This window comes from Clytia hemisphaerica, unplaced genomic scaffold, assembly GCF_902728285.1.
Source record: "Clytia hemisphaerica strain Z4C2 unplaced genomic scaffold, Clytia hemisphaerica genome assembly, whole genome shotgun sequence".
Lineage (NCBI taxonomy): Eukaryota > Metazoa > Cnidaria > Hydrozoa > Leptothecata > Clytiidae > Clytia > Clytia hemisphaerica.
The window spans coordinates 1-19,606 of NW_027104361.1; the positions used below are offsets into that span (position 1 = coordinate 1).

The window sequence follows — 19,606 nt, forward strand, 5'->3', positions numbered from 1 at the left end:
GCAGTGCTAACGAAGAGGACCGATTTAAAACAGGGTATCCAAAAGTACGGACGTAAATCCTGGGCCCTGATTTTAAAGGACTTAAGTTTTCAATCTCACCCATCAAGAACTGAAACTCGTTAAGGGTTAGATCTGACAGTGCCTGTTTTAGAAAACTATTTGATGATGACAGTTGATATTTTTTTGTAATTGGTACAACTTTCCTGTTAACATTTGTAAAATTTGATCAAATTTAATCTAATATTTTTTATTTATAAAAAAATATGTCAAAGAAGAGAACAAATTCGATAAATCTTTAAAAACTAAAACTAAAACTCCAGGGCTACATTAGGGCTACTAAGTTCAATTTAGTTTAAATGAGATTTATATCAATGTTTCCAAGCCTTTCAGTTGAAAATGTAAGACTACTTTCGGTTTCGTCAAAAATTTTACAAATCCTAAATTACCAGGGCTACAGGGCTACCCAACCTTTGCCAATCTAAAATTTCAGGGCTACAATAGGGCTACTCAGGGTTATCCAATTTCAAAGAGCTTTGTTGTATATCAATTTTCAAAACATGCACAAATGATATTTATTTTCATGAAAGAAAGATTGTTTCTTAGGGTTGAAATTTGTACACGTCGTCGATTAAAGTTCAATTACAATCAAGGACTGGGTCTACCTTACCAAAAATCTATAAAATGGGAAACGTTTGAATATAAAATCAGTTCATTCTCGTCACGTACATCATGAGTGACGTTGTGGTTGTTTCTTAATACTATGTAACGTCCGAAACAGATAACGAGATTCCAGAAAATTTAAAAACTGTGGACGAAATTGTCAAACACATGAGCAGAAAAAAGATCTACAAAGTCAGATTTAAACGAACGACACCAGCTTGGCTGCTGAGCGACACAGACGGGAGCGACGCAGAAATTCCAAAAAAGAAAAAAAAGAAAGCTTCCTGTTGTGATGAAAAGACTGGAGAGAAGACCAAAGTTAAAAACACTTGAAATATGGATATTTGTCGTTTGTTGGATGCATAACTGTTGTGGTTTTTATTTTTTAAATTTTACCCTAGATTTTATTGGTCAGCTGTTCACTTTGATTCGTATGCAATGTAAAGCTCTGTTTCGTAGGTAGCAAATTACTGTTTTGTTATAAATTTTGTGTTCTGTAAATTAAAACAAAATTTCAGGAATTCAGGATTATTGATAAAAGGAGAAAGAAGTTTTTTCAGAATATTTTTCGATCAACTATTCAAGAAAGGTATGCCAAAAAATAAAATAAACAGGTTTTAAATCAATTTTCTCTTTACAATGATGTCGAGGTGTCGACGGATCGACTCTAACTCCTTTTTAATCCAAGGGAATGTGTCCAAGTAGCCCAGGATGTCAAAGCCGTTCCGAACCCTTCCAGACACCAAAAACCAAGCATCAATATCCGGGACAGCCCCTCTCCTCGCCAAACCACCATGCCTCATAAAATTGTCATCGAATGTATTATAATGCGCAAATGACAACTTTGTTCCTCTATCAAACCACTTGACGATGAGTCGAGTCATCTCTGCCCAGTATTTTGTTGTATTCATGTCTACGTATCTGAAGATGGTTTTATTATTCTTCTCGGCCTTTTGAACAAAATGAGTACGGCTTGTTTTTATGAAGGTGGCCTCAAAATCGATTGCTCACCGTCTAAATGTTGAAAAAGTTCTTTATGTATGTATATTATGTCATTATTAAGATAATTAAAAAAACAAAACAGATTCTTCCCTTCCTGTTTCTAATTCCCTTTCTGATTCAGTTTTCTAAGCATACAAACCGATGCGCGAACCCTGGTTTCTTTTTTTTAACTACATTGTTTATGTTGACAATATTTGACTCACCAGACGAAGAAAAATGCTCAAATTGTGCCAAGAGGTAGTTCATCGTCTCGTTGACATCTTTCATTAAACTTTCATGATCTAAAAATGCAAGGAAAAATGTTTCATCAAGAAGTTTATGGGACTCCCAATAACAACACCTAACTGGGGAGTCCTGACAGAAACAGGTATGTGGCCAATAAAAGGTACAATCAACTACAGAGGACTAATGATCTTGCATAGAGAGAGTTTGAAGATCTATTGAAACTTGTTGAAAAGGGTACCCAGGTACCCTTTAGTTGGGATGGGGCTTGCTCATTGCATTGACGGTATTGATCACAGAGAACGCGTACGACAGAGTCAAGCTCTGGCCAGAAAAACCTCTCGAGCGTTGGCGAGCATGCTGCTGATGTGCGGCGCAAAGCCTTCTAACACGGTCTGACGTAAGGATGCAGGGATCAACATCTTCTTTCCTTTGAAGGGGATGCCCTGGACGAGGTATAGGTTGTCTTTCAATAATTTCGGACTTCTTTGGGCAGCCCATCTTTCGATTTTAGGAATCCGTTGGAGATAAAATAAGCGAGCATTCCTCATCAAAGATCGCGTGGTTTTTGACGGTGTCCCATGAGACATTTGTGACAGTCTCCTTGGGTGATAGCGAATGCAACTGCTGCTATTTCACTGGTTTCGTCATCCTCTGGTTTGACTGGGTTTCGAGAGGCGATATCTGATACTTTCATTACTTTCGAAGTGTATGATGTCAAAGCTGTACATAAGAGTTTTCTCTTTGAAATTTCGTACCCGGGGGTTCTCTATGGTTGATAGCTCCCAGTCGTTGAATATGTTGATGAATGTGTCCTCTCAAGGTGTCCTTGCCACTTCCTTGGTTTCAGTTTGATAAGTTTGAAAGGAACAAAGGTGTTGATCCTGTCTTCTTTCAAGAGGTCACCGTGCTTGCTGATCGTGTTCCTCTTTTTTTCTTTTTAGTGCCCAGATGACGCGCAGTGGCGTATCTAGGTTTTTTTCCAAGTAGGTCAACTTTCAGAATTTTTAAGTACCCCCCCCCTCAGTAGAAGATTTATGATAGTTCTGGCACAGCATGCTCAAAATGAGTGACTCAAAATGTGAAAAACAACTCAAGGTGTGAAAAACAACTCAAGGTGTGAAAAACAACTCAATGTGTGAAAAATTATGATGAAAATGTGCTCCCAGAAATCTAATTTAAGCTATGGGTAAATATTCCATCTTATTCATTAGCGAGAAAAATGAGCTTCGTTCGAGTTTGCTCTAAGATCTGGACTTGGTTCACTACTAGAGAATTTCTTTACTCCCTTGCATTTATCTTTTTTACGCTCTCTGTTAAACAATGGCAACACCAAATCAAAAAAGAAGTTTATTCTGTCCAGATGCTCCAAAGAAGAAACGGTGTTTCAAGAGTAGAATTTCAAGGTGGAAGAATGACCGAACCTTAACTTTCAATGTTGAAAACTACTTTGATCAAGAAGAGGAATTCATTATCATAACTAAAAAACTTAGTGGGCAACATACAAACTCAATCATTTTCTCTCCTGAAAAAGCTGATCTTCTCATCGCTAATGTCACTGGTTATCTTTTGGAATGGAAACGAAAGAAGTTCAAGAATGGAATGCAAAACGTGTTTTTTAAGATCATGCGAGAAAAGGTATTGCAAGTGCGACGAGAAATGTGTGAAGGATGTTTGGAGGACTACCCAAGTCAACTTCATCACTACTGTCTCACAACGGAGACTAAGCAATTTGTAGAAGATGCATTTTCGAATCTCCTTAAAGTGGTCGATGAAGAGGAAGCCAACGAAATTTGCAACAAGACGCTACAGATGAATGGTGAAATCAAATATTCCAAACAAGAACTCTTAGTTGATGAACAATGGGTCAGAAATTTGAAACAAATAATTTTAAAATATTTAAATTGTTAAATTATTTTATTACTCATAATATACCGTTATGTTTTGGTTAAAACTCCCAAGTGCATAACGCCATTGAATTTGCTCTCAATCGGAGTGGTTTGGTATGATGGCTCTCCTGCCGGAGTAATTAGTGTTTTTTATTGCCTTTTTATATAGAAAACTTTGAACGCCTTTTTTTGACACAATTTTCTCTTTGACAAGACACAAGAAAGCTGTGAGAGAAAAGACGACCTTTTAGTAAGAAAATGTCATGTCTGACTTTGACAAAACTGCAACTTTGATAGCGTCTGACTAGTTATCAAGTCAAGTCTTTTATTTGTTTTTGGGATAGTTTGCCGACAATATTTTGTAAGTATATTTCTGTCTTGTACATATTTTCCATGCTATTTTGTGCCATTTTTATCCTATTTTGACTTAGATTTTGGCTCAGACTTTGACTATAGCTTGTACAATTTTGACTTGTATATTTTTTGACTGACTAACCGACTACTAACATAGGCCTATGTATGTAAATATGTCAAGTTACTTTGTATAATTTTTTCTCGTGTTTTTAGCTTGAACGAATATAACGAACAAACAAAATCGTTACAAGAACTTTGTCAATCCCCTAAACAAAATTTCAAGAAAATATTCTGATGCGCCGAGGAGATAAGCGGTGGAGATTGTTGGACTGGAGTGTGGTTCAGGTATACCTTACAGCATTCGTCTCCCTCTCTCTCTGCCTCTCTTAGTTCCTATGGGCCCCTCAACAACAAGATTTGGGTGGTGAAGTCTGAGTTATTTCCGGGCTTCATCAGATCCGGACATCGTCTGTTCCGGTCATTGTCTGTTCCGGGCATCGTCTGTTCCGGGCATTGTCTGATCTGGTCATCGTCTGTTCCGGTCATCGTCCGTTCCAGACATCGCCTGTCCCGGGCATCGCCTGTTCCGGGAATCGTCTGTTCCGGGCACCGTCTGTTCCGGGCATCGTCTGTTCCGGGCATCGTCTGTTCCGGTCATCGTCTGTTCCGGTCATCGTCTGTTCCGGTCATCGTCTGTTCCGGTCATCGCCTGTTCCGGTCATCGTCTGTTCCGATCATCGTCTGTTCCGGACATTGTCTGTTCCGTTCCGTCTGTTTCCGGTCCAGTTCCAAAACCGTTTCACCTGTTTCCGGTCCAGTTCCAAAACCGTTCCTTCTGTTTCCGGTCCAGTTCCAAAACCGTTCCGTCTGTTTCCGGTCCAGTTCCAAAACCGTTCGTCTGTTTCCGGTCCAGTTCCAAAACCGTTCTCCTGTTTCCGGTCCAGTTCTAAAATCGTTCGCCTGTTTCCGGTCCAGTTCTAAAACCGTTCCGTCTGTTTCCGGTCCAGTTCCAAAACCGTTCCGTCTGTTTCCGGTCCAGTTCCAAAACCGTTCGTCTGTTTCCGGTCCAGTTCCAAAACCGTTCGCCTGTTTCCGGTCCAGTTCTAAAACCGTTCGCCTGTTTCCGGTCCAGTTCTAAAACCGTTCCGTCTGTTTCCGGTCCAGTTCCAAAACCGTTCGTCTGTTTCCGGTCCAGTTCCAAAACCGTTCGTCTGTTTCCGGTCCAGTTCCAAAACCGTTCGCCTGTTTCCGGTCCAGTTCCAAAACCGTTCGTCTGTTTCCATTTCATATCTACTCTGACTACTGATTCTGTTTGCATCAAAGACTGTTACAATGAGGAGATCAAATAGAATTGCAGGTCAACAACCAGCTGAAGATCCACAGATGTATGAGCTAAACAAACTCGTATCATTACGAAATTCCAGAAGAGCCCAGCTTTCTAGCCTCACAAGAGTCATTAACCAAATTCTCATTTGTCTCAACGAAGGAGATGTTCAAAATGCGTTTGTGTTACAAGAGACTATGTTAACAACGTACCTCAAGTTTAGAGCTACAAACACAGAATACATGTCAATGGAAACTGATCCAAAGAAGATCCAGGAGTGTGAAGAAAGCGAAAGAAGGGAGTCAAACCGGATAGCTGAAGTTGAAAGGGAAATTCGTGGCAGAACACGAGCATCAAGTGTTTATTCAAGCAGTCAAGGATCCAGTGGAAACAGTGCTCAAAGTGAATACGCTGGAAGTTGTGGTAGTGGTGGATCTGGTTATCATTCACCAAGCTACTTCAATGGAAGAAGTTCCAGTCCAAGATCAGAGAATATCCAGAATTTCAGATTTCCCAACCCATCCCCACCATCGGTATCTTCTGTGACAGCGAAGTCCCGCAGCAGCTTTCGCCGATTAAGGCAGATACCATCAAAAGTAGCCTTTTCAGATAGCTTGAGTCAATCTTCTGGTACATATGTCACCCAAAACCTCAAAAAACGTTCTTGCAGTCTATTGATAACTTCATTGATGATTTGGTTGAGGGAGAAGAGACTTGTCTTGCTGGTCTATCCAACCCTGTCACTGCTAGCGCAGCACTTCGCTATGAGTTTGAAAGTAAGACGTTACCAATTATCGAGCTAACTAAATTCAATGGAGATAGTGCTAAATGGCCTGAATTCATCGAAAACTTCAGTCGAAGAGTTCACTTCAAGTTGTCATTCACGGACAATGATCGGATATAGAGGCTGCTGAGTGTCCTCACAGGAGAAGCAAGAAAAGGTGTTGAGTGCATTGGGACATCAGGAATATTCTACGCCACCGCTTTGAAGTCATTAAAGAGAGACTTTGGCAATGTTACAGTGGTAACCCATGCCAAACTAAAACTTCTGCTGGATAAACCTCAACTGGTGTCAAATGATAGAGCAGCTTTGAAAAGGTTCCACCAACAATTAAAATCCACCTTGACTTGGTTAAAAAGGATTGGCAATATTTCCGCCATTCACTCAACGGAAAACTTGTCGAAGGCGGTCATTAGGTTGCCAGACAACCTGAGGAAGAACTTTTACAAGAAATCAAAGGACTTCGATGACACTGATCTAAGTCTGTTTAAGCTTGAAACATTCTTAGATGCCACGTTAAAGGAATTCTACAATCCAATAGCAGATATAATTGCAACTCAAGAAAACAAGAGGAGAGATAAGAAAGGTGGCAACAAGGAAAGCCAAAACAACTACATTGATTCTGGCAACGACAAGAAATTGAGCTGTTGGGTTTGCCAAAAACCACACAAGATATGGCAATGCGACGAGTTCCAAAAGAAAACAATCCCTGATAGAAGGAAGCTAATCAACGAAAAGCGATGCTGTTATAATTGCCTATCACCAAAACACTCTGTCCGGGAGTGCAAGTCAAAAGTTTCCTGTCGACATTGCAAGAAACGCCATCATTCCTCACTACATGACCCCAACTTCGTCGATTCAAATGACACACCAGAAGTTATTGAATCCAACTATGGAAAATCAAACGTCCATACTTATCTTCAAGTCATTCCAATTGCTGTTTCAAATGGCGAAATAACAATCAAAGTCAATGCTCTTCTCGACACTGGTTCGGATACAACTTTGATAAAGTCGAGTCTCGCTTCAAAACTGAATCTGTCTGGAAAAAGTCAAACTATGAGGATTTCAAACGTCCTAACAAAGAAGCAGTCGTTCAAATCAAAGTCCGTCAATTTCACAATTTCACCAGCTTCCCAAAATCTCAATTCAGCCATCCCAATTCAAGATGCCTGGGTAGTCGACAACCTGAATGTAAGAATGCGACCTTACAACTTACCAAACTTAAAGAAACGTTGTGATCATCTGAAGGACATATCGATTGTCCAGCCTCTCAAGGGAGATGTTGAAGTTCTCATTGGTGCAGACACTCCGGAGGCCTTGCTTCACCTTGATTTTGTCAAAGGAAAATCGAAAAATGATCCAATGGCGGTAAAAACTATCTTTGGTTGGACACTCTTTGGAGGACGATCTTCTGAAAAATCTGTAACCGCAAACTTCCTATCTTTCGAGAAACTGGAGGCGAGTGTTGAAAGGTTTTGGCAACAAGAGTCTTATGCAACCACATCAATGTTATCACCTGCTCTCTTGACGAAGGATGAGAGAAGAGCTCTCACACTTCTCGAAAACGGTACCAATTTCGTCGAAGGAAGGTGTGAAGTTGGAATGTTGTGGAGAAAGGACAAAGTTCAGCTCGAGAACAATCGATTCCTAGCTGAGAAAAGGCTCCTATCAACAGAGAAACGTCTTGAGAAATTTCCAGAGATCAAAGAAATCTACCACTCAAAGATTGAAGAGTACATCACTTTGGGACATGTAAAGAAATTGTCAGATACAGAGGCGAAGTCAGTTTCGAACAAAATTAACTACATCCCGCATCACTTTGTCCTGGAACCAAGGAAACCAGGAAAAATTAGAATCGTCTTCGATGCTTCCTCAAATTTCAAAGGCACTTCCCTGAACAAAAGTTTGCTACCTGGTCCGAACCTGCTCAATAATCTTGTCACCGTACTTTCGAGGTTCAGAAGAGGTCAAGTAGCAGTCATCAGTGATATTGAGAAAATGTATCACCAAGTCTTAGTTCCAGAAGAGGATCAAGATGCACTCCGCTTTCTCTGGAGGGATAAACCTCCAGACCCTATCACGGAATATAAAATGCAGGTTCATCTTTTCGGTAAGATCGACTCTCCATGTTGTGCCAATTGGGCGTTACGAAGCAGCATCACCCGTGTGGAAGGTAAAGAGGTTCAAGCATTCAAAGATCTATCAGAGGAGAATAAAAATAGAGTAACAGAAGCAGTGACTGAGGAATTTTACATGGACGATTTCCTTAGCTCGTTTGACAACACCGAGGATGCAGTAGAGACTTGTTTTAATGTCGCAGAAGTTGTGAAAGGAAGGAAGTTTAGGTTGACGAAATGGCTATCAAATGAACCAAAATTGCTGCAAGCTATGCCTACGGAGGACGTATCCCCAAAGATCACCAGTCGAGAATTGGAACATTTACCTCATGAAAGAACTCTTGGGGTATGGTGGGATCCATACAAGGACGAATTCTTTTTCAAAATCAAGATGAAGGAACATCAAAAAACCAAACGAGGGCTCTTGAGTTTTCTTAGCTCAATTTACGACCCTTTAGGATTCTTGGCTCCATTGCTGATTGCACCAAAGATCACTCTCCAATCAATGTGGAAGGAAAAAGTTGGTTGGGATGACCCTATTCCAGAGAGCTTGCTAGATACCTATACAGAATGGTTGTCTACATTGCCTGAATTTGGAAATGTCAAGGTACCAAGATGGTTTGGTTTTCCAATTGAAAGGGATGGTGTAGAACTTCATGTTTTTGCAGATGCATCATTGAAGGCATTCAGCTCTTGTGCTTACTTCAGAGCGGTCAAGGACGAAGATGTTACATGTTCACTCATCGTTGGAAAATCGAGACTCTCGCCAATCAAAGGAAACACCATTCCAAGACTAGAACTTCAAGCTGCAGTCCTTGCCTCAAGGATAAAACACTGTATCAACAATGAGATGAGACTTCCAATCGACAAATCATTCTTGTGGTCAGACTCAATGGTGGTACTATCATACATACGTAATGAAGAGAAGAGGTTCTCAACCTACGTGATGAACAGGACAAACGAGATCCGAGAAAAGACAAATGTTCAAGATTGGAATTTCGTACCTGGAAAGTTGAATCCTGCCGATCTTGGGACAAGACCAATCACAGAAAAACCAGAAGACAAGCCAATCGACAAGTGGGTCAATGGTCCTGATTTTTTGAGACATCCTGATCTAATCAAATTCGAAGAGGAGGCAAAAGTTGACCCCCTACCAGAAGAAATCACGAAAGAGGCATCGACAGCTAGCATCCAGAGATTAGAGGATCAAATGACGGATGTCATCAGATGGGAGAAGTTTTCAGAATGGGACAAAATCAAACGAGCTCACGCATGGATCATGAAACTGAAAAGGAGATGGGTAGAATTCAAACGACACGGTAGCTCGGAGACAGATATGTCAATTCTGACCGCCAATGATCTTCAAAGAGCCAGCCGAGAACTATGCAGAATTTCTCAAGAAGAATCCAGAGCAAGTTTGTCCGCACAAAGACTGACGAATCTTCAGCCAACAAAGATGGAAGGACTTCTGTGTGTAGGAGGCAGACTTTCAAAAGCACTGTTACCTACCCAAGCGAAGCATCAAATCATCTTATCTAAAGAACATCCGATCAGCACACTCATCATCCGACATACACATGAGAAACATCATCACATCGGAAGAAACGCAACATTGTCCATCCTGAGGGAGAAATTTTGGATCACAGCCGCAAAATCAAAGGTGAGACAGATATTAACGAAATGCTTCTTCTGCAAAAAGGAGAGTGTCAAGACGAAACATCCACTGATGGCTGACTTACCACTTGAAAGAGTTGATTCCAGATGTCACGCATTCCAAAATGTCGGAGTGGACTACTTTGGTCCAATGCTAATCAAACAAGGAAGACGAACCAGAAGAACCACTGGTGCAGCAAAGAGATACGGTGCATTGTTCACTTGCATGACGACACGAAGTATACATCTCGAGCTAGCAGGTGACATGTCCACTGATTGTTTTATCCTAACACTTAGAAGATTCAGGGCAAGAAAGGGTAACCCCAGGGTTATCCGAAGTGACAACGGGACTAATTTTGTGGGGGCAGAGAGAGAATTAAGGGAGGCACTCGAGAAATTAGACCAGAAAAGGATTACTAATGAACTTTCAGCAAACAACATCGAATGGAAGTTCAACCCACCCGTCGCACCATGGATGGGCGGTGCCATGGAGTCCATGGTCAAGCTGACAAAAAGAGCACTGAGGGCAACGGTGGGTGACAGAATGTTTAATGAGGAGGCTTTACACACCTTATTACTTGAGGTAGAGTCAACCCTAAATTCCCGACCAATTACACCTGTCAGTGACGACACAAACGATTATGAAGCCCTGACTCCAAATCACTTTCTTCTTGGTCGATCTGCACCAAATTATCCAATCATGAGCGAGGCATCCGGACTAAGGAGCAAATGGAAGCAAGTCCAAAGGGCACTCGCAACGTTTTGGTCAAGATGGGTGAAAGAATACCTGCCCTCGCTTAATGAACGGTCAAAATGGACGAGCGAAACGAGAAACATGAAGCCAGGAGACCTTGTGGTCATCAAGGACACCTCAATCGCCAGATACAAGTGGCCGCTGGCACGAATCCAAAGCGTAATTCCATCAGATGACGGCAGAACGCGAGTGGCAATCGTCAGGACGAAGGACGGGAGCACTTTCAAACGAGCCGTTGGGAGGTTAGGATTACTGGAAGCTGTCCAGTGATCGTTGTCTTCGATGAAATCCAGCTTGGTTGTAATTATGGTATTGTTGTGTTAAATTCTACTAAATGAACTTTGATATGAGTTAATCGCATTGGTAACTCAAAGAACTTTTACATGAAACGCAGTCTGCGTTTGTATGATTTGTTGGTCAAATGGCAAATGCTTGTTGGATGCACTGGTTGTTTGGAGAGACGCAATCTCTGTTGGGTGGAGTGTTTTGGTTAAAACTCCCAAGTGCATAACGCCATTGAATTTGCTCTCAATCGGAGTGGTTTGGTATGATGGCTCTCCTGCCGGAGTAATTAGTGTTTTTTATTGCCTTTTTATATAGAAAACTTTGAACGCCTTTTTTTGACACAATTTTCTCTTTGACAAGACACAAGAAAGCTGTGAGAGAAAAGACGACCTTTTAGTAAGAAAATGTCATGTCTGACTTTGACAAAACTGCAACTTTGATAGCGTCTGACTAGTTATCAAGTCAAGTCTTTTATTTGTTTTTGGGATAGTTTGCCGACAATATTTTGTAAGTATATTTCTGTCTTGTACATATTTTCCATGCTATTTTGTGCCATTTTTATCCTATTTTGACTTAGATTTTGGCTCAGACTTTGACTATAGCTTGTACAATTTTGACTTGTATATTTTTTGACTGACTAACCGACTACTAACATAGGCCTATGTATGTAAATATGTCAAGTTACTTTGTATAATTTTTTCTCGTGTTTTTAGCTTGAACGAATATAACGAACAAACAAAATCGTTACAAGAACTTTGTCAATCCCCTAAACACCGTTACATAAAATTAGAAAAGAAATAAATAAAGCTAATGAAATAATCAAATTGTTGTCTTTACATATGTATTGATCTCTTATATAAAAATGACTGTCATCAATATAATAAATCAGCGTGTTAAGATAATCCACGTGTTCGATTTTCTTTTGTTTGGTACACTTCTTTACACCTTTTGCTTTCTTTGATTGAATTGGGACCAGTCTCTTTTTATCTTTGTAGTGAGCGTGATGGTACATTGAGTACATCTTCGTTTTAACTTGATAATACTCTCATTCAGTAAAGCCTTAAAAGTAACTCACTTTTTTTAGTCTTACTTACATTAAGGCAGTTGAGCTTGACAAAAGACTCAAATAACTTCAATAAAATACCTTGAAGACTTTCAAAAAGAAAACGTTCCCAAATTCATTCTTTACAATTGGAAATAAGACCTCATTGTCTTGGTCATTTTGTTATTACAATACTCCAATTCATTTATATTTATAAATTTCTTCTAGCTTTTTGTTAGTGCTAACATCTTTGTCCTGTTACTTTTATTCCAAAAATTGAATTTATTATAGATTTCGGAAACATATATACTAAACAAAATAATTTAAAAAGTTTAGTTTATTAAAGAATAAATCATCTGAAAAATGATTTTTCGCCTTTAAACACCTTTCATGGTCCTAAATCTAAAATCTTGAATGCGTGAAATGTACGATTTTCAAAATGTAAATCTTAATATCAAAATTTTACTCTGAAAACGCATCGAAGAGGTTTATTTGAATTAATGAGGCGCCTGTGAGCTAAATGTCATTATATTCGTTTGGTTATCCCCATAAAATGTAAAACAGTCATGTGTTTATTTTCGGTTGATAAAGACGTTTACAACAAAAGACATTCTCTTACATCTTCGTTACTGTATTCAAGGAAAGTCGATATTGATGCGTTGATAATATTATCAAGCGTCCAGTCCATACTAATCCCTAAAATTGAAAATTAATGGTCATTTTTTTCCCGATGGTGAAGCTCTGGATCAAAATTTTGGAACATTTAAATCCGATTTACGTTTTCGACAGAATTTTCCCGATCTCACTTTGATTTCTAAACTTTCTTCCGATCGGGTTAACTTTTTGGGTACTTTTAGCGTGCGTTGTTTTTACAGATCATAATGTGGTGTTTCAAGATGGCGGCTCAAGCGATAGTCAGATGTGATAAAAGTCAGTGTTGTACCAAAGTATTTCCAGTGTAAATCTGTTGCAAGCTTCAATTTCTGTCATTTATTTTTTTAACTCGGCAAATCAAACACATGATTTTCATAAGGGGATTCTTTTTCTACGTCTTTTGAAGCTTTAAAGCCGTTTGCTCAAGTTTTTGTTTATGTTGAATTTTCTGATTTTTTTTATTGCTGCTTTTTATTAGTTTTTGCAATAAAAACATATTTTTCTTGTTTGCCTCTAGGGGTGATTGGCGGTGTTATAATGTTATTGGAATTTGATAAAGTTTACAAAAGCACAGCTACTGTCTAAATTTGATAAAGACTGGATGCAATCGTGCTTTTTTGGACTTAGACGTGTTTGATAAGGCGAATCGAAAAATTGTTTGGTTCCCGTCATTTCTACTTTAAAAAGTCGGGGTCGGTCGGTCAAAAATATCTTTCTGTTAAGAATGAAGCAGCTACATCTTGTTGAAAGGGAATCCGTGTGGACTGATCCGAATTAAAAAATTGAGAAACCGTGGATAAACTGGTTTTCGGTTTACTTTCCATTAGCATGCGACTCGCTACTTCGATTTGAAAACTTGTAAACACAGAGCGTCCAGAGGTCGACTGTGGAAATCCAGTAAAGCAGAGGAAAAGCTTTCCGACTCTCCAACTCTACCTGCTGACAGTAAATCAGGGTCGGTCAGATGACGGGAACCAAATGATGACATCACATCTCCTATTGGACTTGCAAAATTATGACAAATGGTCTTTGGAATTTGATCAATTATATTAATATCAATATATACAGTTCTTGTTGAAATTAATCAAACTATTTTTCACGCAGTTCCGGACGCAGATTGTGTTTTTCTAGCCTTTTCTAACCTTGGCGCACGTTTTGACTGAATGATGGACTGGAATGAATGGCGATAACAGTTTATACATATCTCTTATCAGACTTGCAGAAAGCGGACTACAGAAAGTTATGAAAAATGGTCTCTAGAATTTAATGAATTATACCGTCAAGTTACACAACATGCACACTCTCGTCACAACTTGCACAGTCATAACAAACAGATCCATCTGGTCTTCATTTAACATTGTTTTAAAGTTTAAAAAACACTGTCAGTGCTTGGCACAGAAGAGAGGACTCCCAGTTGAAATTAATTGCTACTCGGCTGCCCTGTTGAATTTATTTATTATGGCCGTGTGTTTATTCCGCCAAGGCGGTAAGGCGATCGCCCAAATTCATAAACCAATCAAAAGGGAGTTTAATGAAAAACGGGGGAAAAAGGAGCTTCCCCGCATAGTTATGAATTTTAAGTTTTGCTTTCGATTATCATTTGCGACCAGCAAAGTCTTCAAGATGGTTGTGAACATGGTTGTGTACTACAAAATTTATTTACGCAGACTGGATGCAAATTATGTTTTTCTGACCTTGCCTAATTTTGGCTTTGACTGAATAGCAGTCAGTTTTTACGTACCTCATCGGCCTTGCAGACAACTGACAAATGGTTTCTGTAATTTGACCAAGTCTACCAAAATACAGTTCCTGTTGAAATGTTATAAATGTGAAAAATTGTGTTTTTCTGGAGTTTGCGCTTTGTGACTTAAATCTTGTAGCTTGTTAGTTTAAAGTGTTATGGGAGTTTTATCAAGTAAAACAAAAAGTACAGTTTCTATGTATATTTGATGGATATCTTTATTTTGGTTCTGACGTTTTGGCGATTTTCTTATTTATTTCTAGTATAACACTTTAGTCAGATATGGATATTGTCTACATCGAACAGAAAAAATGTGTAATAACCCTTACGAAATTTAAATATGAATGAAAAACTCCAGTCGGAGTGTTGTGAATATAAAAAGAATGTATTCAAAACATATATTTCTCTTTACTTGGCTCACCTAACGTCTCTATTTCAAACTTATTCCATCTGTATCCCATTTAAATTGAGAACGTATTTCGTTCGTATTTAAAAATGACATTATTTTCATATTCATACCGTATTCATTTTGTATTTCAAATTAAAAAAGAGGAGACGAGGCGCATTTTAGTCTCAGTATTTCATACGTATTGTAAATGTATCAGTCAATATTGTAAATTTATTCATAACGTATTAGAGTAAAGAAAGTTTTCTACTGTGTTTAGACAATGATTTATGTGTATTTTAAACGTATTCCAAAATCATAATCAGATAACAATGCTTTGTTTAGATTATTACGACAGTAGCTTGCATATTCCATTTGTATTTCAATAATATTCAAAACGTATTCTTCGTTTGAAAGGAATGTTCCGTATGTATTCTTTTAGTATTCAAACTGTATTTAATTTTCTAAATTCATTTTTCATCCATATTCTTTTTGTATTGCATTTGTATTGCATTTTATTTTAGCAAGGCGTTTTCTACCCATATTCAAATTATATTTTATTTTAGAAAGGCGTATTCCATACCTAATATCTATCTGTATTCAAATTGTATACTAATAATAAGTATTTGAAGTGCACCCTTCCTAAGCAATACAAATTTGTACTATATGGCGCTTAATGCATGTCAAAAGTAAATGTGAAGCAAAATAATTCAGTTTTTAAGTGCAGGGACTTTTTCTTTTGCGATGTGCAACTGATAAAAAAGCTCTAAATAAATAGTAAAAAATCTGATAAATTAAGTCTTAAAATATAAATTAGTATATATACAAATTTACAGAAGTATTACACTTTGCCATGCTTAAATCTAAGGGGTTAAAAAGCTTTTTTCAAAATTTCTAACTCCAACACCACCTTAGGGTGACCCATTTAATGCCTATTATTTGCCAATGAAAAAATAACCTTCATTTCCCAAGAGCTTTTCAGTAAAATCAAACCAAAAGAACAATTTTATGGATTTCATCTGTATTGACCACTCCCTAATTACATATGCAATTAAATACAGAAAGAGTATAAAATAAAATTGCAAGTAAATAAAAATCTCATTAATAGGTTAGGGTATTTAGTTTGCATACAAAATATCTATATAAAAAATTATAAAAGTATATAATCAGCAGTGTTAATTTATCTCATACGTCCTTCTTCGAGCTTGACCTTCCACTTTTTATTGTTCAATAAATAGAATCTTGCTTGGCCGCACACGGAATGCATTAAATGGTTGAGGTAAGCGTTGGTCAATAAATTTCCGTCTGCGTTCCGTAAAGTACAGATCGCAAAACCTAAAAAAAAAATTTAAATTTACATTTTACATTACAAGGTAATAATCTTAATACAGTAAATAGAAAATTGTTTGTAAAAACATTTCCAAAAAATCACATTAATACTGCAACTAGGTCCACAGGAACTTGAAAAGAGAGCTGTTTATAGCAGTTTACAGTATTTTCTGCGATTTCTCAAAATTTCTAATATTTCAAAAATCTAAAACAATTATTTTGACGTAAAACATCTTATCTCGTTTTCCCCTCACTTTATTTTTTAGGACGAAGAAAATAATTAATGAACAAAATATAGTTACCTTGAATTGCCAATGTCTCATCTTCAGGTAACTGCTCATATCCGAGTTCGCTAGTTTCTGAAAGGGTTGAGTTGGCTAGGCGTTGTAGTGTGTACATTCTCTTCATGAGGTAAGTTACGGCTTGCCCAGCACTTTTGCAAACTTTCGCTTGTGCCATTGTCGTGGTCATCACCTTGACACCAGTGTTGGTCATTAATTCAACGGATTTATAAGAAAAATGTTTTAAACTTAAGTAGATAAAATCGTTCAATTTTCCCTGTTTTTCACTAACTTATCCTTGAAAAACTTAATTAGTTGTTGATTAAATTTAACTAAATTTACAATGTGAAAGATTAAAATTTCTTTATTCTTATTCCTGGACATGTTAAAGTTAAAGAATTTTAAACAGAGGCAAAAATTACATTCATCAAGAAATAGAAGTATTTCGTTAATTCTAATAGAATATAACCACTCACCTGTGGTAGACCGGTTAGGCTATTGGCATTAGATACATGCTCTTCCAATTGCTCTTAAACTGTAGAGTTGAGTTAAAAGAAAGGTATTTAATAAATGTATTTGAAAGATTTGTTCATTTTAGGAAAGTGTCAAACTACTAAGTAGAAAAATGATCAAGGAAAACGCCTTTTATACGAAAGAATCCTACCCCACCTTTGAGAATTAAAAGTTTCTAAATTTTTCAACATTATGCGCCTTTAAGGTAATATGCGGCTATTTAAGGGGTCTTTGAAAACATTGCACAGACCATGCTGAGTACAATATGACTGAAAGGACTACATACTTTTAGTATAATAAGGATCACAGTGTCCTCAGGGGTCTCACCCCCCCCCCTTTACTCAGTCTCCCCCAAAAAAAGATTATTAAAAAATAACAGCCACACTCATTTCAAAACTTTTGGCCCCCAGTAAAAAAGGGAGAAACACACCATGTAGACTATATTGATCGCCTAGAAAACTTAGCATTAGGAATTAATCTTACGTGATTTAACAGTAGCCAGCTGTTTGTCGAAGTCAGCTTTTAGCTGGTTGTACTTGTCCGACAATGCACGGTATGAACTTTCGTGATGAATGCAATTCGGACAATGGTCAGTAATCTGTGGCAACTCCAAATTGTCATTCTGAACTGCTTCAAGATATGAAAAACCCTGAGATGTGGGAGGAGGTTCAATGTTTAACTCTTGTGGCTGATAGGTTGGTGAAGGTAGGGTTTCCAAAGTTTGTGTTGTTGATATGTGTATATTAGGTTGATAACTTGGCAAAGTTATTCCAGGGGATAAAGGGGACCCTTGATAATCCACGGTCGACGATGTTGATTGCTCTGTTGACATCAAATATTGTTGGAGCGTACTATATTTTTGTTTTGAAATGCTTGATGTTATGTGGCTTTTCTCTTCTCGTCTCTTTTTAGCATTATTCAATTTTTCGATATTGGATAGACTGGAAATTTCTAAGGTATGAAAAAGAAAAATAGTACAAGTAATATGTAAAACCATTAAATCTGTCAAAATAATGGTAAATGAGAATTACTCTCTATCAGTTCGGGACTAGGTCAGAAAATTCCAGCCTGTACATTATACCAGACTTTTTTACAATTCATGTCAAGCTGAAATATCAATACATTTTAGACAAATATTGAAAAAACTAAAATAAAAGACCAAATCGAATCTAAAGGAAAATCAAACAATCTAGCAATATGTCTTCCTCGTGGCTGTATCATTAACCTGCGATATGGTGACAAAAAGGTTATTTAAGGCAGGCCTAAATGATAAACTATATAACATTGGATGGAAAGATATCAAAGAGCACAACATTTTCGAAGCTCTCCATAATAATTATTTTGGCAAATAAAGTGCTTTTCAATACCTTTCAGTGCCTTTCGTTTCTTGATTTTTGTTTTTTTGATTTCCAAAATCTCCACTTTGTAAAACTTTTTGTTGCCATCCCATAAAGCATAACAAACTTTCCCTACCACCATTTCCTCCTCTTTCAACAATCTGCTATTTGGCAATTCTGTCAAGCCAGAAGTTCTTTCAAGCTCTGATGGTTCGTAATCACTATCGGTTAATTGGAGTAAGTCACTTGGCATCAGGCGTCTTTTGTTGTCAAAAAGATATTTAACACGTAGCGTCACATCAGAAGGTGAAGTCACTATAAAAAATAAATAAAAGAATTTAAAGGCCACGTGCCGAATTTACATGATAGCGTTCGACAATCGAATCACAATTATTCGATCGCGTTTGAAGTTGTTCGATTGCGATTTTCGTTTGAAGTTGTTAGATTGGCACCGTCTGGAAATCTAATGAATCTTTGTGATATCAATTTTTTAACAGCCAATAGAATTATGCGACTAGATTTGGCATCTACAAAATTACTCTGCTACTGTTATTTCTATATTATTATTCGTTTTAACTGAATGTTATTCTTCGAAATCACACGAACAGAGTAAGGCCTGGGTAACAAATAAAGGTTGTGCCCGCGTCCTCTGATCGACTCACTTTCTATCTTAAAAATCTGACCCTTTTCTGGTCAAAAAGTCGGTAAATTCGTTGGATTTTTTAGCGATATTATTCAAAGAATTATTAAGATTCATATAGCCAGCGTTTTGATTATTGGGTGTTTTTAAGATTTTATTCGCAACTTTTCAAAGATTTTCTTGCGTTACAAAGCGCTACGCTACTGCTTTTTGCGCAGTTGCGATATGCAAAACAATCACATTGCAGCTCGCGCACTCTATGATTCCTGCTGCCTGAACAAACCTATGCTCAGAGCGCATTTTTTGAGGCTGAAAATGACGCAAACTTATTTATGACCCAGGCCGAAACAGGTCTTCCAGAAGCGAAACATATAGTTACCTAGGTGACGTTATTAACGAAAAAGGAGATTATAGTCATAGTATCGAGAAAAAAAGAACAAAGAGTAAAGGTGTTTCATCTTGTATCAAGCAACACGCCATGAAAGCAGGAAATCTGTGTTTTGAGGTAGCCATTAAATTAGTGAAAACTATTTTGATACCGTATATTAGCTATGGCGTCGAAACATGGTCGAGTATGAGTGCCAAAGAAATCAACGAAATCGAGAAGATCCAAAAGGACTCAATTTATCACATATTCGAAACA

At 37.8% G+C, this 19,606-nt stretch overlaps 2 protein-coding genes across 2 annotated transcripts; one reads left to right on the forward strand and one right to left on the reverse strand.

Annotated features, from left to right (window-relative positions):
• Positions 1-5,459: 5,459 nt before the first annotated feature.
• Positions 5,460-11,026, forward strand: LOC136818364 (uncharacterized). The gene is made up of 3 exons (XM_067074699.1): positions 5,460-5,984; positions 6,122-6,227; positions 6,474-11,026. Exons 1-3 carry the CDS (start codon positions 5,460-5,462, stop codon positions 11,024-11,026), a joined length of 5,184 nt encoding a protein of 1,727 aa, XP_066930800.1.
• Positions 11,027-15,944: 4,918 nt separating this feature from the next.
• On the reverse strand, positions 15,945-16,838 carry LOC136818366 (uncharacterized). The gene is made up of 2 exons (XM_067074701.1): positions 16,495-16,838; positions 15,945-16,198 (listed from the first exon to the last, which is right to left on the reverse strand). Exons 1-2 carry the CDS (start codon positions 16,685-16,687, stop codon positions 16,044-16,046), a joined length of 348 nt encoding a protein of 115 aa, XP_066930802.1. The 5' UTR covers positions 16,688-16,838; the 3' UTR covers positions 15,945-16,043.
• Positions 16,839-19,606: the final 2,768 nt, after the last annotated feature.